Below are 27333 nucleotides of genomic sequence, written 5' to 3' on the forward strand. Positions count from 1 at the left end.
TTAATTTTTTCGGTTGGAAGGTAGTAGGAGCAACCGGGCAGGTAGTGACAAATTACACAAGTGGCTGAGCTGGACAGCTGTGCCATGTGTTGTTTGGTAAACGCAATGACAGAGAATGGGTGAAAAGTAGGAGAAAGGAACAGATCTTTGTGAGACTTTGATGTAGCTGGCATTGCCAAGGCCTGAGTTGAAAAACGGCTTTTAATGTTCCCATCATGCACTGGTTACAGCCTCTTTTGGAGAGAAAATGGACAAAGTGATGGGTGGCGTCAGTGTATGTGTCCTTATCGCGAGCTCAGCTGCAGGCTCTCCAACGTATCCAGACTTACTGAAGGTCAGCCTGGGGACTGGTGATGCAGAGGCTGCCTGGAAGTCTGGGCAATTATCACGTTCCTGTAATTCTGCTAGAAAGGGTTTCTGGCTGTTTACAAAGGGCATGGTGGGAGGGTGTCAGAAGGCTAGAAATCATAAATATATACGTATAAGTTAGCCAGTAATTGTCGAGGTCTCCTCTAGGATTCACGTGGGATTGTTTTGCAGCTTTTTGTTCAGTTGGCCCCATCTGCTGGTTTTTTTTTAAAGCCTCAAGCTACAGAGGATGACTGTCTCCTTGGAGGAGGTCCTCATCAATTTAACAGGCCATACTGATATTTGGCTTGAACGTTTTCTTTCTTACTCTCATGCCGGTACCCAGGCTCTGTTCCCACGGGCCTCACTGAATCGTTTCTTTCCATCCACCATGTCCCCATGCTTGTTTTGCTGGAACTGCAAGGTGCTTAGCACTTTAGGAGACATGGGTCCAACCTCAAACTGAATGCTGAGCATAACACAAAGAGCAGGGGGACGGTGGAAATGCCAGTAGAGAGGTAGAGGACAGAGTGACCACGGCAAGGCAACACAAAGCATTTCTGTGCCCTTGGTGGCACTGAAGGGAGATGCAGAACCGTCTGAGCTTTGGTGCCGGTAGAAACTGTAAGGACTGTGGCACCTTGGAGAGTGTGATTTCGTGTCGCAGGAGGCAGAGCGTGGTTTGGTATGGCAGCCATAGGAGAAGAAACTTTGCAACCCTAGGAGGAAAATGTGAACGTGAGGAGTGGTTCTTGTTTAGCTGCAGCTGAACCTCGTCTTGAGCTCCTCTTGTCAACCGTTTGCTGTTATTTCCTTGCGTGGAGACTTAAAGACGGTCCATGTCAGAAAATGTGGATTCAGCGCTCTGCTTTTCCCAGGTTTAGGGTACTGAGTTCAGGCTGGTGTCTGGTGCAGATTGCATTGGAAGGATGGGAACTGCAGGGATGCTAAGTAGGGGGTACTGCTGCCTCTGGAGTAGGAGGCAAGCTTTCCATGAAAGATTGAAAGAGAATACCTAACTCACCTGTGTTACAGACTGAAAGTAAGTGTATGTCACTATATCTTCTTCTTTCAGAGGGTTTTGGTCCAAGCAGCAGGCTCCGCTCCCAAAGGAGCGCAGATGCAGCAAATCTCTGTTCCCAGAGTTCAGCAGGTTCCACAACAGGTAATATCTCTGGGGTGAGACACCACGCAGGGACCCCCGTGTCAACAGGACCCCATGTCCCACACGACATTTGAAACTGTGCCAGATAGCTGCTTAGAAAAAAAATATGCTCTTAATTAGAGAGCTGTGTGCAATTAGAGAGCTGTAGATCACTGTGAGAGCAGCTTTCTCCATCTCTCTCTTCCTTTCTTTGATGGCAAAAGAAGCTCTCAAGATATTTAAAGTTTAGAAGAGCCTTTACTGTAGCAGTTGTATTTCATACATTTGAAGAGTTGATGGATGCTTTTAATTGCCATTTAAAAGCAGTCCTCCTTTGTCAAGATTTTTTTAGAGGCGAACTGTTTGGGATTTTTTTTAATTGCACAAATAAATGTACTGACTGCATGTGGCTTCATGGAAAGGTTAGGTGACAGAGAGCCATGCAAGTGTTTTTATTTATCTGAACTTTGCCTTTTGCAGTCCTTGTTTCCTAAGAAACCAGGCATCTGTGGTGGTGCTTCATGTGGACAGTGAGTCTGACTCTCTTGACTTTTTCCTCTAGCAGTTTTTTATTTGGTTGCTCAGTTTCAGAAAAAAAACTTGACAGAGGGCAACTATGTCCCTCCCAGACCAACGAAAAAGGGAGCGGGGGTGCAGATGGACACTGCCAACCTCCCCTCTGAAGGAAAGGCTGCAGCATGATCTCACTCTTACTGGTCAGCGGAGAACCAGCCCCGAGGCATGTGTGCAGAGGAAACCCAGCTCCATTGTTTCCACCGCTCATGGGGCAAATACTTATTTATTTTGATTTGAGCTTTTAAAATAAATATGTCCTTTGGGATCCCTAAGCATGTGGGGTTTTTGCTTGTTTTGTTTTTCTTTTTCTTTTAAAAAGAAAGCCTAGATGCCAAGGTAAGGTTGAAAGTTGTTTAAAGATGTAATACACAATTTCTCCCGCTGTTCCTAGGCAATAGCATATCTGTAACTCGAGTTTATGATGCTTGTTTCAGGTGCAATCCGTGCAGCACGTATATCCATCCCAGGTCCAGTATGTGGAAGGAGGAGAAGCTGTTTATACCAATGGAACCATGTAAGAGTTTCTTGTTGGCTGTAGCAGAGCCCCTCTTCCCCTCCCGGCTGGGTTGAGCCCTTCGGTCTTCCCAGGCTCCTTCCACCCCAGCGCTGCTGCTGGCACTGCCCGCCGTTAAAAGGAGGAAGAGGAGGAACCGTTTCACATGCTGCGTAGTGTGCGTGGGGGTAGTTTCAGCCAGACTCCAGCCTTGGGGGAGGTGTTGTCCTCATGGAGGGACTGCTCTCCAGCGAATCCTGCTGCATAAAAGGGTCCGGTATTTTCTTCTGCCCATTGGTGAGGTGGGGCACCTTTAGGAACCAGAGCATAACTGCTAGAGGAAGAAAGGGGTGTTGTAAGGTCTCCTCTTCCTCCTCTCTGCTGCGCCCCCCGCTTTGGGCCTGCTGCCCCTGCTGCCCTCCAGGATGCTCTCAGCCTTCGGTACCAAGGTTGCCTACGATGGCTGCAGAGCCACTCCTGGGCTCTGCTCTCACTGTGGCCGTGGGCCTTTGCTCCAGGGCCACCACAGGACTGATGAACACTGTTAACAAACACTGATTAACAAACAGGAATGATTTTTACAGCACAGGGTTCAATTTCAATGGAGCAAATCCCACCGCCAATGGAGACGAGGTTTTTTTTAAGGGTGGTCCAGATTGCGGAAACTATTGTCCATGAGATTAGCTCCGCAAGCTTCCCTCCACCCGAGGTGTGCTCCACCTCCTGACCCTATTGTTCCTTTGACAGACGAGCCGCCTACTCCTACAACACCGAAGCTCAGATTTACGCCCCCAGCAGTGCAGCATCCTATTTCGAACCGCAGGGAGGTGGAGCTCAGGTGACTACAGCGGCATCCTCTCCTACAGCCATTCCCTCTCACAACATGGTGGGCATCACCATGGACATTGGGGGAAGTCCGATCCTCTCCGGCTCGGGAGCCTATCTCATTCATGGGGGGATGGAAAACACTAGACATTCTCTGTCACATACTTCACGCTCCTCTCCAGCAACGGTATGTAGCCCTGCAGATGTTGCAGCTCGGGGGCCAGGAATTATGCCAAGGGAACTGAAAAGCCTTCAGAGAATAAAACTTCCTATCGTTGTCACTGTGTATATGTCTGTATAACGTGCCATGCAAATGCAAGCGAGAGAATAGACACTGGTGTGCTACAGGTATTTTTCAACAGGAGTTTGGGATGTCTCTCTTGCTGGCGGGCAGAGGCTTGTCAAACTTTCTGAGTGGGTCACTGAAATTATGCAGCATGGAGATAAGAGAAAATTCTTGGGGGGTTGGGGTTTTTTTTCCCCCTGAGCAAAATGTTTTGGCTTTCCAGTTCAAAAGAATTGTCTGTATTTACATTTTCTAACAAGTATAACATCTGGATATGGGCTTGGCTTACCCAAACTAAAGAAATATATAAATATATTTTTAGTTATGAAGAGACCCGAAAAATCCATTATTAGCACAGTGGATAATTAGCACATAAGGTATGTCAAGCTGATCATGCCAAATGCACAGTGACTGAAAAGCCTTTGTATATACCTCCTACACCATTGTGTATTCTGTCCGTGCCATGTGTTACAGAAAATGTATTTTAGGGATAATACTGATCAAACAGAAATGTTTTAAAGCTCTAATTTTTTCAATCATGTCCCTCCAACTGTCAGTCGAGGTGCCAGGTTGCTGGAAGCCCAGCTGTACAGCTGTGGGGGACTCGGGGAGATACAACTATTAACCAAAACCAGCCTTCCTGCAGCTAGAAGCTGCCAGGGCTTTTTTCTGAGAATCTACCAGCCCTTGGTAGCAGCTGCGCCCAGGAGTGGGTTGGAGCTCTGCTCACCTTCCTTTCCAGACTGACTTCTGTGTGTTTATACGTTTGTATGTAAACATAATTACAAATGTAGGTGTAATTCAGTGTATGTGGCCAGATATTAAAATGTGAACAGCACCACCCAGGGAGAAAAACAGGAGCTGTTTGCTACTGAGTACTCTTGAAAATCTGGCTGGTTATGTTGTACTTTCTTTTTCCACAGAGAATACAGATTTCACATTTTTTTGGAATCTTTGTGTCTTGAAAGGTTGCCTTTGATCCTGGAGTAAATGTGCTCTGCCTTAGGTAGAAGTAGCTATCTGTGAGGAAAAGTCCTTAGCTTTGGGTGGAAGAGAAAATGACAGATGCATCTGGGTTAGCTGGGGTTCATCCACTGTGTGAGAATTGTGTGTGTGTGTATTTGAACTTTTGATAGTTAAAAACTAGCATTGGACCATCCTCTGATTTTTGCTCAAGCTGGTTTTGAAGGAAGTAGCTGCTGATCTTGTCACCTGCGTGGGACTGCATTTTGCAAAGCTGCACAGCATTACTCTTGGGTTTTGGTTTGGGGTTGGGGTTTTTTTTTTTTAAATTTCCATGGTGATGGGCATGTGTAAAAAGCACGAGTAGAATATGTGTCAACAGAAATGTCCCATGAACAGCTTTAGTTTGTAGCTGTCTATCACATGGGATAAAGCTGCCCAGGAAAAAAAGAATTTAGGAAGTGACCTTTATGAAAGTGCATCTGAAATAAATTCACTCTGTTGCATGTAGGAATGAACTTTCAGAAGGTGTTTTAACACAAAATGTGTGTGGCTCTTGTGGAGGGGCTCGAGAGGGTCAAATAGCGCAGAGATGCTTGTCTGGAAGGCAGTACAGGGATGTGTCGATGTGTGGCTTTCGGTTCTTTCAGCACAGACTAAAGTTGGAGGGGGATAGAGAGAGGCGTGATAACTGCTTTCATTTTCACATAATAATGGGTGAACAGATAGCGGAAGGCTTAAGAAGAGCAATGACTAAATCAGATCAACGGGTAAGAACATTATTTTTTGTTGCAGTGTCTTGCTTAAACAGAGGATAGGAAAGGCTGGTGTTAAAGAGGCCGGAGAGGCTGTAGTCCTGGCAAAATGTATTTGGGGCAGGATTAAGAGCTTTTTGGAGAGAAAGTACAGCTCATGCAGATGTAGACAAGGAAGCCGTAGTGTTTGCATGTGGCCTTGGGGGTGTAGTGCAAAGGGGATGGATGTCGAAGTGGCCAGTAATGTGAGGGCTTGGCAACGTGAGAGGCAGCTGCAAGGAATGGGGAAACGAGAGGGCTTGGGGGGTGTTGAATGCTTGAGGCAGAGCTGGCACGGAGAGCTTGAAAGCAAGGAGAGTATCTTCAGAGGAGACTGGGAACAAGGTAGCGCTTCAGAATTAGCAGTGATGTAAGAGCTGCCTTGGGAGGTTGAGAGATGTTTGGTAAAGACTGTATGTACACTAAAATAAAATCCTCAAGTATTTGAAGAAACCCGTCTTCCATATCTGCTGGAATAATGATGTTCTGCTCCATTGAATGGGCTGAAACAGCTCATGAAAAGCAGTCCCATTCAGTGTCTGTGCCAATAGAGCACTATTAATCTTCATTTAAATTAGACTGTACCAAGAGAGGAAATCCTTGAGACCTGCCATGAGTGGGTTCTCAGAGTTCCTCACCTTCATGCAGGGCTGTTTAAGAGCTTTTAGTCTTTCCCCTGTAGTATTTTTTCCTGCAGATGCAAGGTGTCCGTTTGTATGGGATGCCTACCAAAAGGCCAAAAGGACAGGCAGTGTTTCTGTGCTTGTGTAAGAGGTGTTGCTCAACTGGCACTGTGCTGCTCCTTGAACAGAGGAAGGAAATGGTGTCTCCCTCTAACACTGACTCATTTCCTGAAGGCTGCATCAGCAATCGGTCTTCGGTTCCTCATGGTACATCACGGTGCGCTAGGCAGTTTTCTCAAAAAATCACTGGCACATAGTCTTAGACTGACCCTTCTTTGAATTCAGTGATAACTTCTTGAGAAGTGCCACAGGGATGGCACTTTTGGATGGAAACCAAGGGATGTGTGCTGGTGGTGCTTGGACAGAGTATCACGTTCAGACATGGATATGGCACAGACCGTGTCTTTGTTGAACGTTACTTCAGAAATTTGATTTGTTCTGTTCTCCCACCTTTCTGACAGAGCTTGGTTTTGTAAATGGTTGGGTTTATCTCGACCTTTATCTTCATGCTATGAGTCAGCGCAAACTGGAGTACAGGAAGCTAGCTAGGACGTGAAGGAGGCCGTTGACAGATCACTGTGCGGATGCTTTGTGCATGTGCACGACCATGCATGTTAAATGAGGACAGATCTAGAGAGAGCTGCTGCCTGCAAGTTTTACTGGCTGAGCTGTGCTGCCTTGTCCTGCCTGCACTAACAGGTCACAGATAACAGGGGTTTGAGAACCTCTACTGGAGAGAAGCAGCAGGTTCTGCTCCTGCCACACCCTTAATGTGGGGGGCGGTGGTTTTTTTTTTCCTTCCTCACTTGCAAAAATCCTGTGCTCAGGAGCACTAGAGCTCTGGGACCAGCTGCCATCTGCTAAGCAGTTTGCCAGAGGTTGCCAAGGGAGCCCCAGGAGCAGAAAGGAGAAGACAAGAAGGGTCCAGGAGAGGGTCCGGGCACAAGGCAGCGGCCGTAGCTGGGCTGCGTGTAGAACAGAAGCTAGACGGAGGGAAGCAAGGGGGCTCTTCAGGGGCCAGAATGCCTCACCATGACCGCGCTTGCAGAAGCTCTGAGGTCAACAGAAATGAGCACAAGTAGCATCAAGATGTGCCAGCCTGTCTTCGCGGGAAGAAGCTCACTTAATTGAAAGCTGTCTTCTTTCTTCAGAGTCCCTTTGCGGTTCTCTTCAGGAGCAAAGTGCTCTTGTCCATTCCAGCTTGTGCATTCTGTGTGTGAAAACCGCCTTGTGCCCCTGTTTTATTTAGTTGCCATTATTTTTTTGTCCAAATGTTAAGTAATAATAACCAAAGTCATTACTTCCACTTTTCCTTGAAAGATCTGGGTAAAATGCACCTTCTCTGTAGCAAATCTCCTTTGACCTGCTGCAGCGTACCTGTCTGCTGGTGTTTCGGTCTAGGCATGAAGGGGAAAGAAGGAAAACTGCTTCTCTTTCATAGTGGGCAATGCATATAGTGGAAGATCAGAAGCCCCCTGGTCTCGCTCTCCACCCTAATAGGGATTCTTGCTGTGGTGTTAGTTTGCATGCCATACAATAACGTCTCTGCAGCTTCATCCCATAAGGACTGTGCCTCATCTGTTTGCCTCTTTTTCACAAGCCTGTTGATATAAAGCATTAATCATTCAAATATTAATAAAGAAATAATAATCCTGGCTGTTGCTAACTATCTGATTTCCTTTCTTTTTCTTTTTTCCTTTTTTTTTTCCCCTGTGCACATTTTCTTTAGCTTGAAATGGCGATTGAAAACCTACAAAAAAATGAAGGGATTACATCACACAAAAGCAGTTTGCTCAACAGCCATGTAAGTTACAATCAGAATTTACAACCTTTTTCCTGCTTTGGTAGGAGTGTTTTTGTAGCCCTTTGGTGTATTCAACAGCACGAGCCACTCAAAGCAGCCTGTGATTCAGCTGTGCTGCCCAAAGCAGCCCATTCCCAAGAAACAAGAATCTGCAAGAAGTGCCATGATGTTAATGTTTGTTTATGAGATGCTCTGGATTCTGTTAACTGCCTCTACCCTATGTTTATTTATTTCATCTGCCTTGCAATGGAAATTGCTGGCAATTAGATAAACACATTTGAGGAAGTTCTTTCCTTTCGCTGGAATTGAAAGATGGCTGGAAAATAACTTGCAGTTCTACAGCAATAACTTGGCGTGAATCAAGACAGATATCCCTTAGATAGCGCGTACCAAAAGCCTACTCCTGTGAATGCCTTTATTGCCTCTTTCTGTGCCTCAGGAAGACCATTACTGTTACAATGCTATGCTAAATTCATTTGCTAGACCTCTCTCTTCTCACTATGCCAACAATTTCCCTGCTTTGTGTGAAGTTCCCACTATTCTACTGGGCCTTCTGCATCATGGTTTATGGCTCCCATGCGGTAATGCCTAACGGTGAGCACATGCTTGTTTGAGATTTGAAGGGTCTAATTCAAGTCCTGTTGAAGTCATTGGACTTGCCTTGACTTCACTGTGTTTTGGATTGGGCTGAGGCATGTTTTGCACTGATAAATCACAGTGCACGAAGTGGTACTTCTTTATTCTAACAGATTTCCTTTTGCTTTGTATGTGGGGGCAGATGTGTTGTCATTCTTAGGTGCTGCAAAAAAAATCTTTGCCCTCTTCACCCTAGAGAAATAGCCTGAGAAAATGAAAGGAACATTAAACCTAACGGTCTGATTCTCTTAAGCTGATGTTGAACTCCAAGCCAGGGCTCCTGGATAAGCTTGATCCTTATTTCAACTTCTAGAAATCGAAGGTTCCTTGTTGTAGTTGGAGAAACACAAACCTGCAGAATCAGCAGAATCAGGCTGGTAGTTTCTGTTCTGAGCATCTCTGTGCATCCTTCCTGTCCCAGGCTGTGGCTGAGCTCACACACCCGTGCTGTTCCCCGAGTGCCGTGCAGATTTGTCTAAGGATAATGTTGCTCTGCAGAATTTTTCTTGTTCATCCCAGTGCAGAAGGGCACAGAGTGGAGCAGGACTGGGTGGGTCATGGTGTGGTATTGAAGGAGGTTTGAAAAAAGGCAGGAAAAGGGCAGAGGAAAGAAAGCAAAGATAGAAAAGAGATTTCATCTGACCACAGGCTGCGCAGGATGGAGTTGGGGCCCAGTCCAACCTCTGATCAGATCTTCCCCAGGGGAAGGATCTGTCTTGCATGGTAGAAGTAAAGAACTTAATGTCTCTTTTCTTAGGTCACGGTTCAGAGTTTGGCATAAGGCTTAAGTTCTCTTACAAATTCTGAAGCAAATAAACTACTTCCCAAGTGTGTGTGTACACATCAGCTCTCCGCCCGTCCCTGCTGAAGATGTCAGTCCAGGTGCAAGCCACGTGCTGTCCTGGGCAGCCCCAGGGCCGGCGTGGGTAATTCCCTCTGCCGAGGCGCAGAGTCTGAGCCAAGGAAACTTGCGGAGCCCTTGCTGTCCCGTGAACCTCCAGTGTCCTTGCTCTGCCTTCCCAGAGCATGGAACGATGTCTGCGGACACGTGGGAATAACGAGGAGGTGATGGTACGAGCAATGCTTGGAGGAAACGCAGCACCTTGCAGAACCAGATCAGGCAATCTCTTTCCAGAGCTGGAGGAAGGTCGGTGCGGTTGCCCGGGGAGGCTGTGCAGCCTCTGCCTGGGGAGGTTCTCAGGACTCAACTGAAGGAGCCGTTTGACTGGCCTGAGGGACCTGACCTCCCTTGGAGGTGAGCCCTCATTTGAGAAGGGGGCTGGACTGGAATCATAGAATCATCACCAAATGGTTTGGGTGGGAAGGGACCTCTACAGGTCACCTAGTCCAACCCCGCTGCAATCCTCCACCAGAGCAGGTTGCTCAGAGCCCTGCCCAACCTGACCTGGAAGGTTTCCAGGGATGGGGCATCCACCACCTGGAGACTGGGGACTGCCAGAGGTTGCTCCCAAGGGCAGTGTGTGGGACAGCCCGATGAGCGGGCAGCGCTGAACCTCTCTGCACGTCTTCCCTGGCACGTGCTGTGCTACAAGGGCTTCTGCTCTCCGGGATGTTGCATTTCCCACCTCTTTATGTTAAAAAAACCCAAACCAAAACAAAAAACCAAACAGAGGATTACCTATCCCAAATACTTGTGTGACTGACACACGAGATTGTCAGGCTTGCCCATGAGAACCAGAAAGTGAAGCAGCAGGTGACTGATTTGTCAAGGCTGAAAGCGAAATATGAGCTTGACAAAAGCTAGTAGCTGAGGAAGTTGTGAGAGAATGCTAATTGCACTAGTAGTTGTGACTTAATTGCTTTTAGTCTTAAGGCTGCAGAGTTTTTCATTAAGTCTTCTGTCCCTCGTTTTAAATTTCACATTTTGCAAATCTGTAAGTTCTTGGGATAATGGTTTGCTTTGTTGTCAGCAGCAAACAAAATGTTTCATGCCAGGAATCTTTGTTTTTTTTTTTTTTTAAAAAAAAGGAAAACTAAAGGTGTCTCAGTCAAGAGGGAATTTTTTACATAATGCTGTTTAAACAAAGTCAATGTGAAATGGAGCCACATTTGATAACTTAATTTAGCTTCAAAAACTCTCTGAGAGGTTATTTAAGTGCACTTGAAATACCAAATTTGGAAGCCTAAGTAATGTTAATACCCTGGTGACACATGATGTTTCTAATGAAATTATGTCAATCTATTACTGTTACTGAAAAAGCTCTGCTCACAAGTGTACTCCAGAGTCACTGGGTCAGAGAATTACTTCTTTGCCAATTATGAGCTTGCAGATGATGCAAAGAAATTTGAGAAAAATGACTAGAATTTTGGTACACGAGTGCCTAAAGCTAGGCACGTAAGGAAGTAGTTGGATGCTATAACCTGCCTGAGGTCCTGCGGCTCCTAGATATCCATAGCACTCATAGGAGTAGGGGGAAAATGTATATTTTCCTCATTGCCTGTAAAGAAAAAAATAAAAAAAACCCAAAATAAACCCCAAAAAAACATTGAACTTCTTCCCTGTGGGTGAATGGCTCTTAGGTAGGTGCTGATGGAGTTCTTCCCCTGAGGCACAGACCTAACTCCCAAATGGTGTTTAGGTGGAAACACCTAAAATGAGACTGAACAGAGAAGTTAAGCTGTTAAAGGGAATAATTGCCCCTTATCCAGGGGCAGAGTGCAGTGCCTTAATGAAGGATGAATCTTCACCTGGAGAAAGGCAGGTGATGCTGGAGCTTGTGCTCAGGTACAAGGACGGCTCAGGGCTTAACTATGCAAGGGACCAGAGCTGACAGCACTTGTTCTGGAAAAGAGACTTTCCGAGAAAATATATAGGTTTTAATGAAACTTCAATTGCAAAAGATCAGTGGGGTTGAGCAGGGAACTCCTGGTGCGAGGGAAGCGTTGCTCCCTGTCGCTGAGCTCGGGATGCTCGGCAGCACGCCGGCGGTCCAGGGTCATTCCTAACTCTGAGCTGGACTGAGCGGGAGCCTGCTCCTCTTAGGTTCAGGTAAAAACACCTGAAGTATGAACCACAAATGTGTGTCTTCATTGGTTTCTTTTTCATAGAATCCCAGAAGAAAACCTCTCCAACCCTAGACTTTCAGAAAAAAAAAGGTTTTTTCTTTTCTCAGACAGCCCGTGTATTGCTTTTTCCATCCTTAAAAGAGCCAGCCTTGAATTGAACAAGGACGAGGTTTTTGCTAAAGATTATTTTTTTAAAATCAAAACAAACAGTCAATAGAAATAAAGTTAAAGTAGAATTGAAATGGAAATGTTCCCCTGTAGTGCCTGTAACCAACAACGCAGCATACGGCTGCATAGTGATTTTATTGGAACCCAATCGTAGCATAAACAGGAATGAAACTGTAGGATAACGTGTCATTGTCGCAACTGAGCAAAATTCAAAAAGTAAACAGAATATGGGATATAAAGGGAAAGAATCTTTAATGTTCTCATTTTAAGTGCCCGGTCTGTTGTTACTAATGCAGGAAGAGCAAAAATCATGTTTTGAAAATTACTTACATTCTGACAGATATTTTTTTAAGCTCTTTTGTGCGTTTCGTAATAGATTTCTAATTCAATAGTGGGAGTTCATATTGTGAAACTCTGTAGTGTTTAAAGGAATATAAAAAGACACTTGCAGAAAAGGAAAGCTGGAAGATGAAGGGAATATTCTAGAAAGATCTGGGATTAGACTGAAAATGTCCAGGATCAAATTTAAATGAGAACTTTACCTATATCTGAATTTTCCATAGTAACATGCAACTTTTTTTTTTTTTTTTACGGCTTGGAATTAGAACAGGTTTAGAAAATAAATAGCTGATCCACATTCAGTTCCTTCCATAGGATAAATAAAATAAGTTGTTTAAAAAAAAAAAAAAAGAGCCTTCTTAATCATTAATCTTTTAAATACAGGGAATGGGCCAAAATTAGCACAGATGTGGACTACTTAAAAACTGAGCTCCTGCTGGTCTTTTATGTCAAAACCACTGGGCTCCACTTTTGTTAGAGATAGCTTAGCGGGTGGGGGAGGCTCCGGGCTACAGAACGGCTCCTGGGGCTTCCCAGGGATGTCTCCTCTGCAGATGAGGACACAAGGCCCGTGGATCGTTAGCAGCCACCACCTCTTGGGACTGTAGGGTTTGGAGGTCAGAAAGATCTTTGTCTGTGGAAGAACACGTCAAAGAGTGTCTTAGGTGCTGCGTAACTGGAAGAAAGTGGGAAGGTGGCAAGCAGCTCTGTCAAAAGCAGGACAGAGGGGAAAATGGCCAAGAGGTTTTTCTTCTTGCAGCATTGGCAGCCCCTGCTCTGCTCCAAAGGCCACCAAAACTGACAGATCCAGTCATTGGAACTCGTGGTTGCTTTGGATCAAACCCAACTAACGAATGAGATAGTTTTAACTGTACAGCTTTGGATTCAGCTCATTTTATGTAGCAGAAGTTTAAATTTGGATACGTGAATGATAATCACAGAACATACATTCGTAGGTGCTGAAAAGCCTTTGTGTGAGAGCAAAGTTGGATATGAAATACATAAACCGAAACTAGCTCAATGGAGTGAGGTGTCAGAGATGTCATTGCACATTTCAGGTTGTATTTTCGGAGTTATTGATATAAAACTCGAGTATAGTGGTGAATTGGGACCGCAAAGTTTCACTAAGAGAAAATGGTAGAAAAGAGCCAGATAGTGGAGTACGAGTGGGGAGGCCAACTTGTCCATCCATGTGCATGGTTAAATCCCGCTGATTTCTAGACTAAGACTGTGCTTGATTACAGTATGTGCTTAATTACAATATGTGGTTGGTTGTTGTAAGGAGGTGATGTGGCTAAGATTTTGGCATCCATAACCTGAGTCTGTTTTGCCACTGATGTGGTGCAAATGCAGCTGCTTCTGGTGGAGCCGTGCCTCCTGTGCATGCAGGGATGGAGGTCTGGATGCAGAGGGAAGTCTTGGAAATGTTAATCCCAAATGTCCTTAACGACAAAGAAAGGGCTCTTACCAACCCTATTGATTTTAGTCAATTTGTACATCTAGTTCCTTCAAAACGGCACTTAATATAACACTTATTTTATTGATGCTGAAGTCATTTAACCAATTAAAGGAGATTGGGGTTTTTGTCTTTTTGCATTTTAATTCCTGTGCTGACATTGTGTGCCGGGCCTGCCCTTTCAGACTGGCTGGGTATAAATGATTTATATCTAATTGCAAACTTTAATCAACAGAAATGTCAGAAGAAGTTCAGACAGTAAATTTTGAAAAATAGATGGAACCCCTCAGATTTTTAAGGTTGCTTTGGTAACCATTAATTTTATTGTTAAGTGAACAGTTGCAGACATGCCACTCTTCAAATTAATAAAGACTTTGCAGCATATTTGGTTCCTCTAAAATTTATTCCTCTTAGGCAGTATCCTAACATCTTTATTCTTGGAAAACATGCTTACAGCTTTATTTTGGCTCTGCAGGAATGAATCCGAATCCGAGATGGACACTGAGATGGCAGGCAGATAACGTTTTAATGCTCTTGCAAAATCTGACGGCATTTTTGTTGGGCTGTTGGCTTTGGGCTGGCGGTCCTTTTACTTTTATAAAAATGCAACCAGCATAAGTTATATAAATTAACTTAGATAAATTAACTTCCCAGCATTAAGTTCTCTTGAACTCTTAATGTCAGATGGGCTCTCCTGACATTGAAGCATTGACGTGGTTTTACGCAGCCCGTTCCAGCCCTCTTTAGACTTTCATGTGTTCTTTATCTATTTATGTTTTCCATACATAAAGCTCCAGTGGTTGTTGGACAACTACGAGACGGCGGAAGGCGTTAGCCTTCCCAGGAGCTCTCTCTACAACCATTACCTGCGGCACTGCCAGGAGCACAAACTGGATCCAGTGAACGCCGCTTCCTTTGGAAAACTGATCCGGTCGGTGTTCATGGGGCTGAGGACTCGCCGCCTGGGAACCAGGTTGGTATGAATCTACATTTAAAAGATAAAAAAAGCTCCTACAGCTTCTCTCACACATACTGAGAACCTACCAAGCATCATTTAGCAGGGACAGGTCTTTCTTCTGAGATCTACAGAAACAACCAACCATGATCTTGTGGGGGAAAAAAAATTGCTATTCTGAGACACAAAAGTAATTTCGGTGTGTTGTGAGGCAAAGCTGCTTTCTCACCATGAATCAGCGGTGTGGGAGGCTTGACAATACAGTTAATTTCAGACACACTCCAGGTCTCTGGTGACAGTGCCTTGTCCAGCCACACAGTGGAATTTGGTCTAAGTCCATTTCCTAAGGAGTCTAAGAATATGTTATTTGAACCTAGGCTTCTTCTCATTCCATTACTGTCTCAAAAAGATGAAGTAACTCATCTTCACAGTTGCTGCTGTCAGCTGCAGAGCCCAAAATTCTGATGCAGTGAAACAGTTTCTCCCTTTGGGTCCAATAAAGTTCCTCCATCACAGATGAGAACAGAACCTGTGCCTGCATCTTTGATGCAGACAAGCTGTCCAGATGTAAATGGGTTATTTCTTAAATTCCCAAAGTGGCAGGCTGAATCTTGTGACAAATTTTTTCTTTTAAAACATCAAAGATCCATATGATGTTACAACAAAAGCGTAACATAGGAAAGTATACTTGCTCTAATTACACATGTGTCCTTCAAGGGAGCATCCAAAGTATCCGCACAGCTTGCACAGCTGAGTTTGCATTTTATCCCAGGTTCTAATTTTAAAAAAGTAGCTAATACACTAGAGAAACAGTGATTGCTCTGATTGTGTAAGATTTTATAATAAAATTCAAGCTTAGATATTTTCTCATTCAAAATGAGAACAAAACCAGATGTGTTCTGGGCATTCCACAGCTGGAATGTGGAGGCAACAGTTGTAGGAAGAGCAGGGGAGAGTTTGGATTTCTATACATTGGTTCAAGTGCAAGAGCTCTGAAACAATTGCTTTAGAGGAGAGAGAGTTTTTTAATCCTATCAAGGATTAAAGAAAAAACAAACAAGAAGAAACCCACTTAAAATTGCAAATGTGCAGGCTGGGAAGGTTACAATAAACCTCAATAAATATGGAAATAGCTGTCCACCATTATTTTCTTATTCATTCATTTAGATTATGAATGTAGCTGTTATTTAATTTCCAGGCACTTAAAATCACTTAAGGCATGGCCGAAGTGTACTTCATACCTGAGCGCTCAGTGTGTGTAAATCCCTTTGGTGCAGTGACAAAGACTGAACGATTCAACTGTCCCCTTGAAAAGAGAAAATTCCCCCAACAAGGAAGAAAGGGTCAATTCTTTGACAAATACCCCTGTCTTAAATTTCTCTATGTAATTTTCCGATGGGAAGCATCATTGGATTTGATGTGCCTCCAGACCCTGTCGTAGTGATGCAGCAAATGAATTTGAAGCATCCCTGATAAGAGGGCTCTGGAGACCCTGCTGCTGCTCCCCTGGCTCGGTCTCCTCTCCCACTGAGGACTCAGCTCAACCGTTGTTAGCGACAAATTGGCTAAAGCCAAGTTGGACATACTGTCGTCATGTATCCATGGCTGCATAATTGTCCTTCTCGCTCCCAAAAGCAGACGCTTGGGGATTGAAAAATTCCAATTTGGTGGAAAAACTTTGACACATCTGTCTAAAGTGATGGAAAGACATTCGCCTAAGGAGCATCACAGCAGCTTTACTGACCAGCAAAGGAAAAAGAATTGCAGCCTGTTTTGCTTGCAAAAAGCTTTCATTTTTTACAAAAACTACAAAAATTAGCAACTCCAAGAAGAAAGCCACATCAAAGCCTGTTGCTGTTGCTGGCAACAGAAAGGCATTTTTCTTATCGTAGTTGACTGTTCAGTCAGGCTTATTTTATCCAAGTCTAGATAAAGATGGAAGTTTATTTTTATGGCAAAACCAAATCCTTAAACCCTAATCAAATAGCAAAGTGTCTCCTGAGGTCTTTCTGTCATTCTGTTGAATAACACTTTGTATTGTAACACTTGTCTCCTCGTCTCCAGTTACCATGGGTTACTTGGAACAAACCTTGCTGTGTTTTAAATGTGGGTGTCACTGAACTTTGCGACATGTGGTTTTAAATTTTGTAGGGGATGATGGCATTCATTAGTTCATTAGTTCAGCCATTCAAATAGCGCTTGGCAGCAAACTGACGTGTTCTGTAAGAAGTAGGGTGTATTGTCAAAACAAGCCTAAGAGTAAGTTGCAGGGCTACAATGCCTCTTCCATTGACTAGTTTACACTGAGCAATTTCAACGCTGATACTTCCAGGGGAAACTCCAAATATCATTATTACGGGATCCGTCTAAAACCAGAGTCTCCACTGAACCGTTTGCAGGAGGACACCCAGTACATGGCAATGAGGCAGCAGCCCATCCACCAGAAGCAAAGGTAGGTGCTCCCAGCGTCTTGGAGCTCTCTAACGGTGCCCCAGAAGGGTCCTTTCCCAAAGAACACGGCAGAGCCCATCTTGGGACTTGGCTTCGCTTGGGAGCAAAGGGAGCGTGTGGGGACAGTTCAAATCCAAGAGTTGCTGAGGTGCCAGAACTGAGCTGTGGAAGAGGGGGCTGCAAGTCACTGGCCACTCGGAGTAGTGGAAGGGTCCAAAACCACTTCTGATAGATGCCCCATCCCTGGAAACATTCCAGGTCAGGTTGGACAGGGCTCTGAGCAACCTGCTGTGGTGGCAGATGTCCCTGCTCATTGCAGGGGGGTTGGACAAGATGACCTTTAGAGGTCCCTTCCAACCCAAACCGTTCTATGAGGCTGTGAAACGGCATTTACCTGCCTATTCTGTTTGCCAGTGGCTTGATTCAGCCCGCTGCTACAGAGAATGCCACTGCATGTGCCGCTTTCCACTGCCTCCCGCTGACCAAGCTGGCTCAGGACCTTGGCTATGGAGTTATTTGTCAAATCAGCCAAATCGGTGTAAAGGACCTGGGGGCTTGTGTTGTGCTTGGGTGGGTTTTGGGTTTTGTTTGGGTTTGGTTTTTTTTTTGGTGCAACAGTGCAAGTTAAATAGTGCTGTGGTTAGTCTTGTGTCTGAGTAATTTTTAATATAAAACACAATGTGCAAAGGAATTTGGAACTGTCTCCTGGAAGCACGGACACTTCTCGTTCTTGCTGGAGTGAAGAAGGAGCAGAAGAATTTATTTCTTCAGCTCCCAAACAGAAAGTAAATGCAAAAGTCAGCTCCCGAGACTGAGAGTCTGCACTCTGGCACCCACTCCAGCTCTGCTTCTCATTTTCTTTTTTTTTTTGGCGTCACCTTGGGCAAACTTCTTAACCCCTTTAATTCTGTCTTGAGGAGTGCTTTTCAAAAGGAGGTTCTCATTTTCCCCCTCCACTTGAGTAGATGACTTGAATGCTCAGCCCTCAAAATGCTGACCTTGAATGTAACCTCTTGTATTATATGACGAACGCAAAAGTCTGCATGGCCGTGCTGCAAATAACGTCTATGTGTTTGCTCATGCCTGTGTAAATCCCAAGCCACGCTCTAAATTTAGGTATAGACCAGCACAGAAGATGGATGGCATGGCAGAGAGCGGGTCCAATAGTAACCCGCACACTACGCCGGAGCAATCCGTTGCTGCTCAGAGTCAACATCATCAGCAATTCATAGGTGAGGAGACTGCTTGAAGGTGATATCTCCCGTCTGGGCTTATAACTTTAAGAGGAAGGAAGGTCTTGTCCAGCAAGCCCCATCTGTTCTGCATTTGTTTGCTTTTCTAATAAATCTACATTATTATATAAATATATATATATTTTATATATAGTATATATTCTAATGAGCTCTTGTAACATCACACTTGCTAAGTTTATTTGCTAACTTCCATATCCACGGGAAGGCTTTTTTCTTGTACTGTCAGGTCTGTCTAGTGCCCTCTAAGTATGTTTTTAATCTGTCTGGTTTTATCCAAACTGGATGGAAGGAGTGGAGGTCCTGAAGAGCCTTGCTAAGACAGGCAGCCGGAGGGAGGAGAGCGATTCTCTTCATTGCCAAGGCTGCAATATGTATCCAATGCAGACGATCCATACGGACCTTCTCCTTCGGAGACAAGCTCTCTGGCTTTGCTGGTCATGGATTTACGTGTCTCCATCATCTCCAGTAGAGATACCAAATCCTGGCCAGCTCTGGGCCTTCTCTGAAGTACAATTGCTCCTGATACGTCTGCTGTCCGATTATATTTTCCATTGTACTCTCAAAATACCAGAGGGACATTTTTCAGGCTTCGGAGAAAATCTAAAGGGAAGCGCAGTATAGAATCATAGAATCATAGAATCATAGAATCGTCTAGGTTGGAAATCATATAGAATCATAGAATCATAGTATAGAATCATAGAATCATAGAATCGTCAGTAGATGAGGACAACGTATTCTTCATTTTCTTATTACAGAGAGAAAGAAAACATTGTCTTTTCCACACTGAATAAAATGGGCTGCATTTGTTTGCTTTTTGCCCAGTATAGCAGCATGAATTGGGAAAGTACTAGATTATCCATCTCATTTCTCCTGTTTCATCCCCAATTGAAACATGAAAGACAGCCACCAGCGACAGCAGCACCTTGCACTCAGTCCTGCGTAACTGAGTGCTCCTAACTCACCATCTTTCCCAATCTTTTTTTTCCCTAGATGTAACCCATGTCTTTCCTGAGTTCCCAGCCCCTGATCTAGGTAACATCCTCTTACAAGAAGGGGTCACCATGAATGATGTGAAAACTCTGCAGCTTCTTTACAGGCGACACTGCGAGGTGATTATTTGGAATATTTTTAACTGATGTATTAATTGATGTGCGACATAGTTCATGTGCTCATCTCATATCCTGCTCTTGGGAAAAGCTAGAATATAATAGGGAATGCTTGATTTGCTAGGTATTACAACTCAAATATTGCACTTTATGTTAATTTTTCATTGTGTGACCTGTTTTATGTTATGTTGCTTATTAAGACAATGCCCTTTCTGGTTTTTTTCTTGTAGATTTTTTAATCTAAATGGCCGTACATGAAATTTATGCTTACACTGTGTGACAAGATGCTAGCAGAGCAGCTAATGAGTTGTGTTCTTTGTTGTTAGGCGACTTTGGATGTCGTAATGAATCTTCAATTTCATTATATTGAGAAACTGTGGCAATCCTTCTGGAGTCCTAAAACACCATCTAGTGATGGCTCTACTGCCCTGCCGTCCAGGTACGCTGCTGTGCTTTGATTATTTCCAAATGATCCTTTTTTTAGTGGTATGTTATCTTTTAAAAACGCATGAGGTATTTTCACCTTCATTAGGCATTTTGAGTGCTTTATAGGACTTGAAGGTATTTACTTCCCTGCAGAATTGTTACAAAGAGTGTCAGCAGTGTTTAATATTGTAATGACCGCACAAAGTTCAGACGCCCGAGGAAAGCGTCTGCTCTGATTCTGTGCGTCTGTGGGCCTTATACCTCCTGTAACAAGCGCTAATCCAAAATGCAGAGGGCGTTTGGATGGATGAGAACGGGATGATGCTTTTGTAAATGGTCAGCAGGAGCAGACAGTAACGATTCCATGTCATTGGGTGTCAGTCTCGAGTGACACCTCAGACTTTGAGGTTTTAGCGACATCTAGACTGACTCACTCCTTTGGATGGCTATCCAAATCTTCAAGTGCCTCCTCTTTTGAGGCACATAATGGCAAACGAAACTGCTCTGATCCTTGTACTCCTGCCTGGCTCGTTGTTGTTGCCTTTTCTTCATCCTTCATGCATTGGTAGTCTGCTGCCAAGAGACAGGGGAATGGAAATAAGTGAAAATAGACAAATTGAAAAGGTGAAGGTTTCTTGTTAAAATTTGTATTAAACGTTTGTACTGTCCACTTCTACAGATTATATAAGGACTTCCGATACATTCAGAAGAAAAATGGTAAAAGTTTGAGTAATAAACAAATACCCCATAATAATCTGTAGAATATGGCCTTGTTGTCCTCAGCAGATGTTACTCAATGGATATTTTCCCACAAAGAATCACTGTAGCTTTGTTTGATGGTTTCAGAATCTCTTGTACTTAGGGGTATGTCTCCAAGGCATATTGCAACACCAGAGCGAGCTGGGCGAGGTACACATAGGCTCACTGGGTACTGCAGAGAGCATTTCTGCAGGGCTCTCTCCAAACTAGTGTATCTTGCTGAGGCTGTGTGCTCTAGTACCTCTCCGTACCACTGCTAATAATCAAGACACATAAATAAAGCGCTCCCTCCCCCTGCTTTATGTATAGACAAATATAAAACCAAAATACTATCAAAATGGCAAACTGTTTGAAAGCATGCTAAAATGCAGAATATTGTTCCACTTAACAGAAAGTTTAGCTACTTCATGGCCAGTTTCTCCATGTGAGTGTTCTAGGAGTACGCCTGTGGAGTTCACTTACAAAAACCACTCAGGCAGAGGCTATAAGTACCTCTTTATAGTATGTCCAAGGTTTAGACTTTAATGGTTTTGATGTAATGCATGGGGAAAGTCCCTTGCAAATTCCCAAATCCCAGCATAGTGTCTTAGCAGCTCTGCTTTGATGCTCTGGCAGTGCGTTAAGGCGTCGGGTTTTTTTCTGCTTGCTGTTTAACCAAATATCTTATGCCTTAATCATGCAGAAAAAGTTTTCATACATCTATAAAGTGAAAATAATGCAAGCTTGATTGACCTCATTCAGTTAGAGACAATATGCTCTCATCAAAACACCCAATCTTTTTCCTTCTGAAAACATTCAGCGTTTGAGGATGTTAAACACCTCAAAACCATTTGTAGGGTCTGTCAGTACTGGCTAATCTGCTCAAAAAACATTCCCTGCAAACATTTTGTCCCCACTGCTACAGCTCAGGAGGTTTAGAGCAGAGAAGGGAGGTGTGAAGGTTTTGGAAATAGGTGGGTCTGTAAGGAGGCACCAGCTAAGCCTTTGCTTGCTGACATGACTATACTGAAGTACAATTCCCACGTACACATGAACATGAGTGTGTGAAAGGCAACTGAGGCTAAAGATGGAAGAAGTGAAGGCCAAGCACCAGGAGTTACAGATTTGAGGGAAAACTGTGGTCAGAGCTCTGACTGCATGGGTGGAGAGGCGCTTGCAGAGTCAGTGAAGACTTGTACAAACGATTGAACATTTTCTTTTGAAAGAAACATGAATGGCTTTCTTCTGCTGAAAACTGGGATTAGAAATCGAGAGGAAGGCTGAATGCACTGAATGCAAACAAGCTGCTAACGCTGCCTCCCTCCTCCTCCTCCCACAGTGATGAAGAACATGAAGGGACCCTCCCAAAAGATAAGCTGATCACGCTGTGCAAATACGAACCCATCCTCAAATGGATGAGAAGCTGTGACCACATCTTGTACCAAGCCCTGGTGGAGATTCTCATCCCAGACGTGCTCAGACCGGTGCCCAGTGAGTATCCTGCAGCATAGTCAGGAGGACACGGCTGCTCCCGACTCCTGCTCAGCTCCTGCTCCTCGCTGGGCTGAGTCACGGGATGTTGCGTGTGACAAACAGCGATCCATGACTCACTCGGTCTGGCTACCACTTGCCACAAAGATTTCCATTGTAAAAGCTGATTTAGAGGTTTCTGTTTTGAATACAAGCTAAAATATTATGGCAACGGCAGTATTTCTCCTGCAGCATTGCTCTGCGTCAGCGGTACTTTGTGACCCCTGGAAATTCCCATGCTTTTTAAAATTTGGTTTACTGCATATCACATCTCCTGACTTTGGCTAGGAGTCAAGATAAAAGCATAAGCTTAATGCACAAGTAAGCACGACTAATCCTTGTGAGATGTTCCCTTGGAGATCGTATCTTTTTTTATGTAGGACCATCCTGTCCCCTACTGCACCTCTTAGAAATTTGGGGTCAACTTCTGTTTGGGAGATTAGTGATGGGATATCAAGGGTTTTCCCTCTGATTTGGCTCCTCAATGAAGTGCGTGCATCAGTCTCCCTGAGGCCTCAACTCAGCCATGGATGGGGCTGAGCATGGGAAAGCCAGGTCCCTCTGAGCTGCTGTTGTCAGTCTACATGCTGGGACATGTGTGTGCCTTTAAAGAGTGTATTTCAACATTTGGAAAATGTTCGGAAGGACCATGAATAAGAAAAGGACAAGAAAGAATAAGAATAAGAATAAGAATAAGAATAAGAATAAGAATAAGAATAAGAATAAGAATAAGAATAAGAATAAGAATAAGAATAAGAATAAGAAAAGTTTGAGTGCATCTCAGGACCTAGCTGATTTCCTTGGTGCTAAATCAAGATCACAGCTAACCAGATCAGAGGCTGTGCTTTCCACAGCAGTCCTCAGCTAGAAAGTGGTGTCCAAAGATGATACGGAGCAGCCTTTCTAACTCTGCAGACTTCTTTGCAGGCACACTTACACAGGCGATTCGTAATTTTGCCAAGAGTTTGGAAGGGTGGCTGATGAACGCAATGAGTGAATTTCCCCCCCAGATTGTCCAGACCAAGGTAAGCAGAGGGAGCACGGTGCAGGTCAGGGGTGTGACCTGAGTGTGTGTGTGCGTGTTGCAGTTTTCCACAGTGACTGGAAATCACTGCTGGGGTTTGGCCACATGTATTGCAGACGAGCACGATGTAATGAATAACTATGAACCAGAATCAGCAAGGAGTGGGAAGACAGGTAGGACGATTCATTTGTTCCAGAAGCTGATGGTGCTCTGTCCATTGAGCCATTCCCATGTCCTGAAATTGCAAATAAAGCTTTGTGGAGGAAAATCTCTGCACTGGGATGAAACTGTCCTACTAGAAAAGGCAGGACACCTCATGGACTGAATGACATTGCAGAGATTGAACCTAAGGCTCCTACTACCCCTCTCCTAAAGCCATGGATTCTTGCAGCCTGTTCTCACCTTGCTGGCCTCTGCTGGAGGCAGTGTGAAAACCTGTTAGTTTAAAGAAAAGAAATGCAGAGGCTGGTTTGCAAGATGAAATAGATGCTGCAGAAGTGCTGCTCCGGAGCACTCGTATATGCTCTGGACAGCAGCATGGGTGGGACTGTGCAGGTTACCCCAGCTGATGTGTGCTGCGTGCTTGAGCTCAGCGTTGGGAAGAGTTTGCCTTCCAGCCCCGCGGCCTCCTGCTCACGGAGCCCTGCGTGCTGCGTTGCAGGTCGGGGTAGTGAGTGCCTTTGCGCAGACGTTACGGAGATACACATCCCTGAACCACCTGGCTCAGGCCGCCCGTGCAGTGCTGCAGAACACTTCCCAGATAAACCAGATGCTCAGCGATCTCAATCGGGTCGACTTCGCCAACGTGCAGGTAACTTAGGGTGTCTTTTCCCAGGTCGTGTTGTCTAGAACACGAACTCTATTATAGAACTCTATAATGAGGTTGTCTGCTGATAACCAGCATCTTATTTCCAGTACTAAGACACAATTAAATGCACAATTTAATGGGTTTGGTGTTACTTTTCCAGGTAAGTCTGCCATCTCACTGTGAATAGTGGAGGAGGTACTAAGGAACTTCTGTAAGAAGCAGTGCCACCAACAATAATATAGTTCTGATAATAATATTGTACTGTGGTCTGGACAGATCGGAGGAGACATGATTCAGAGCTGGTTTGGAGTCCTTGTCTACTAGAAATTAAGTTGAATTCCTGGGTTGGGATGCAATAACCATGCAGGCTTGGCTTGAGTAACTGTCAACCCTTCTTCCCGAGCAGGAGCAAGCCTCGTGGGTGTGCCAGTGCGAGGAAGGCATGGTACAGAAGCTGGAGCAGGATTTCAAGCTCACTCTGCAACAGCAGAGTTCTCTGGACCAGTGGGCTAGTTGGCTGGATAATGTCGTTACTCAAGTCCTGAAACATCACGAGGGCAGTCCCAGCTTCCCCAAGGCAGCCAGGCAGTTCCTGCTGAAATGGTCTTTCTATAGGTACATTTTCTTTCTCATTTCGGAAATACTTCTGCATCAGGCTTAGGGCATGTAAATAGCTCCTTGAAAAGCCAAGGCCAAGTTCTCTACTCCCATGCAACTCCGGTTAACTGTTGCTCTGTCCTGGTACAGAAAGGAATGTTGTGTATCCTTTCAGGATGGGGATAGGATACTCCATCAGCTGATTTCTTAAGGTGCTTTGATACCCTTGGGTTAGAGGTAGAAACAGAACACTGTGTCCCGCAGTACCTTCAGGGTCAAGAATTCACATCAGCTGTGATGCAAGCGTACAACACAACCCAAATATTTTGTTTCCCGGCTATTTTCTAGCTCCATGGTGATCCGTGACCTCACCTTGCGCAGTGCTGCCAGCTTTGGTTCCTTCCACCTGATTCGCCTGCTCTATGATGAATACATGTTTTATCTGGTAGAGCATCGTGTTGCCCAGGCAACCGGGGAGACGCCAATTGCTGTAATGGGAGAGGTGAGAATTGTTTATTCCCTAGAAACAACCCCAAACTAAGCAGTGCTTAAAGAGACATGAGTGGCTCACAAACCACACTGTGTCCTGAACATGTTTTTATAACCATCTTTGCCAAAGGATTTACTGAGTTTTTTGAGTGCCTGGCACAAGGATCCAGATCTTTGAGTGTCTTCCATCCTGGCTCGCTAATACCTGAGGTGGTGGGTTTTGGGGCAGCTGAGCATCAGCTGGGCTTTGGAGGCCTGGAGGAGAGAGGAGAAGGATCTCCCCACTTCTCTCCATAACCTGTGGGTACCAACCCTGACTTTGGGGTGCCCGCCGGGGCAAAGCCCCATCAAACACAAAAACTAAATCAAGCAAAAAAAAAGGTCCAAAAGTTACTTTCCCTGCAACTTTCAGTGGTACCGTCCACTGAACTTCTTCAGGCCTCTGCAAGCTCCAGAGTTACATGCACAGTCAGCCACTCTCTGTTTTTGACTTGAAAAGAAACGATGGTTTGATGGGGTGGGTGTTGGGGGTTTTTTAACAAATCAGACAGTAAATCTGGTGCCTGGCTTGCAGGCAGGTCCCGTCGTGCCTAGCTGAAGCCACTTCCAGTTTTTCACTCTGAAATGCCCAGATTTAAATGGCCCCGATCAACCTGTGACAGCAATATAGAAACTACTGTTAGATTAAAACTGATATTTGCTCCTTGAAGCTCGTAACTGTTTTCTTCCTTCCATGGAGCTCGTGTAGGGGAGCGAGACAAATCGATTGCATGCCTTTTGCCTTCCCTTCCCCTCCCATTACACCAGTGCTGTTGCCCCAAGTCAGCAGCGCTGTCGAGATCCCACTATTCCCTGCAAAACCTCTGTCTTTATTGATACTAAAGAAACATGAAAGGCAGAGAGTGGCTTCCAGCAAAATCTAGCTGTGGGAGGCTTTCATCCTTCAGGTTTTGCCTTGCCTTCTTTAAACTCTTGCAATATTCCTGTTCTCCAGGAGGAGGCGGATTCTTCCCAGCAAAAGAGGATGAATCGTCTCCTTCTGTTCCCATTGCTCGCTTTGTAACTCCTGCTCTCCTCGGTTCCTTCTGCTGCCCAACTTTGCATGACTTTTCAGCATTATTGTTATAGCAGTTTAGTGTTTCAGAGCTCGTCACAGAGGGAGACAACACATCTGCAGAACTCTGTATATCCCCAGCTCTCTGGCTGCACTTGGCCTTGCAAAGCACTTTCCTGACATGAATGCAAAGGCTTTGCAGCGAGTTGCACAGAGGTGGATTGAGGTAGAGTCCCGGGGAGAGGTGAATAGCTAGCATGTCCGAGCAGCTGCCCGACAGATGCAGAGGGCTGGAGAAAAGGCACCGTCCTTTGGTCTGTGACAGCACTTGGTTGTGACCTGGGAGACAGAAAAGTTTCTCCCTTCGCTCCAGAGCTCGCTCCTGCCCTCGCTCCTGCACTGGGTTGCTGTGTGGTGTTTGCCCAGAGGTTGAAATGGCAGCGACAGACTTTTCCCCAAAACGTGGTTGGTTTTGCTTTCTGCTCTTCACCACCGACACTGCTGATGCTTGTGGTTTCTCCTGAGCGCTTGAGCCGCTTGCTAGAATTGCTTGGGAATAGATGCCAACTCGCAGGCCTGGTACCTCAGGTCTCCATAAGCCTCACTTACCTTGTAACTCCTTTTTCTTTCAGTTCGGTGACCTCACATCCCTGTCCCCAACACTGCTGGACAAAGGTACCTCCTCTCCCTCAGGGGAAGTCCTGCTGGGTCGGGGATTGAATCACTGTGGGAGGGGGAACCTCGTGCTGGGTCTTCCACCCTGCTCTGCTGGGAAGAAGGACCTCTTCCCCTCTGGGCCCCACTCTGATGCCGAGACTTGTCCTTTGCAGATGACATTAGTGACCTGGGCAGCGAGGTGGACGCGGACTCCCGGAGCGTGGGGGAGCCGCTGGTGAAACGGGAACGCAGCGACCCTGGCCACTCGCTGCAGGAGATCTGAAACGGGGACTCGGCTTTTTTCCAGCTGGACGAAGACATCCGGAGCCAGGTTTGACGGTCGCAAGCCTGAGTCTCCCCGTATCTGCGTTATTAGTGCCTCTTAGTTTCTCTTTATGTTTACTTGTGTTTGAGGAAGGGCTCCGGGGGTGAGCCTGCAAGGGCGGTGCGATGGGGCTGCTTTGTCCGCCTCCTTTTCTTCCGCCCGCTGCCAGCAGCACGACTGCTGGCTGGAGGGCAAAGGCCCAAAGTCTGCTACCGAGCGGTGGAAGCCTCCATGGTCAGCGGTGGATCGGATGTGCGTGGCTAAGAGAGGCTGTCCTCTCCAGCCTGAGTGAGGCGGGCAAATGAGGCTTTTTCTTTCAGGGAAGGTGGTTTGGGTTTCTTCCTCACTTCTCAGACTTCACTGTGATACAAACTTGAA

General features: G+C 45.2%; 1 protein-coding gene across 2 annotated transcripts in view; it reads left to right on the forward strand.

Annotated features, from left to right (window-relative positions):
• RFX2 (regulatory factor X2) overlaps positions 1-26913 on the forward strand; it is a 28290-nt gene extending 1377 nt beyond the window's left edge. Inside the window, exons 2-17 of one of the 2 annotated variants that reach the window (XM_075723548.1) lie at positions 1424-1513; positions 2503-2582; positions 3309-3573; positions 7842-7916; positions 14334-14515; positions 16830-16949; positions 18065-18180; positions 19192-19310; positions 19634-19746; positions 21811-21962; positions 22929-23026; positions 23687-23836; positions 24240-24448; positions 24779-24932; positions 26606-26648; positions 26804-26913. In XM_075723548.1, coding sequence (XP_075579663.1) covers positions 1424-1513; positions 2503-2582; positions 3309-3573; positions 7842-7916; positions 14334-14515; positions 16830-16949; positions 18065-18180; positions 19192-19310; positions 19634-19746; positions 21811-21962; positions 22929-23026; positions 23687-23836; positions 24240-24448; positions 24779-24932; positions 26606-26648; positions 26804-26913 — 2076 coding nt within the window. The remainder of the gene's footprint in view (positions 1-1423; positions 1514-2502; positions 2583-3308; positions 3574-7841; positions 7917-14333; positions 14516-16829; positions 16950-18064; positions 18181-19191; positions 19311-19633; positions 19747-21810; positions 21963-22928; positions 23027-23686; positions 23837-24239; positions 24449-24778; positions 24933-26605; positions 26649-26803) is intronic. The other variant, XM_075723549.1, reaches the window with a different exon arrangement.
• Positions 26914-27333: the final 420 nt, after the last annotated feature.

The sequence above is a fragment of the Pelecanus crispus genome, chromosome 20, assembly GCF_030463565.1.
Source record: "Pelecanus crispus isolate bPelCri1 chromosome 20, bPelCri1.pri, whole genome shotgun sequence".
In the NCBI taxonomy this organism is placed as follows: Eukaryota; Metazoa; Chordata; class Aves; order Pelecaniformes; family Pelecanidae; genus Pelecanus; species Pelecanus crispus.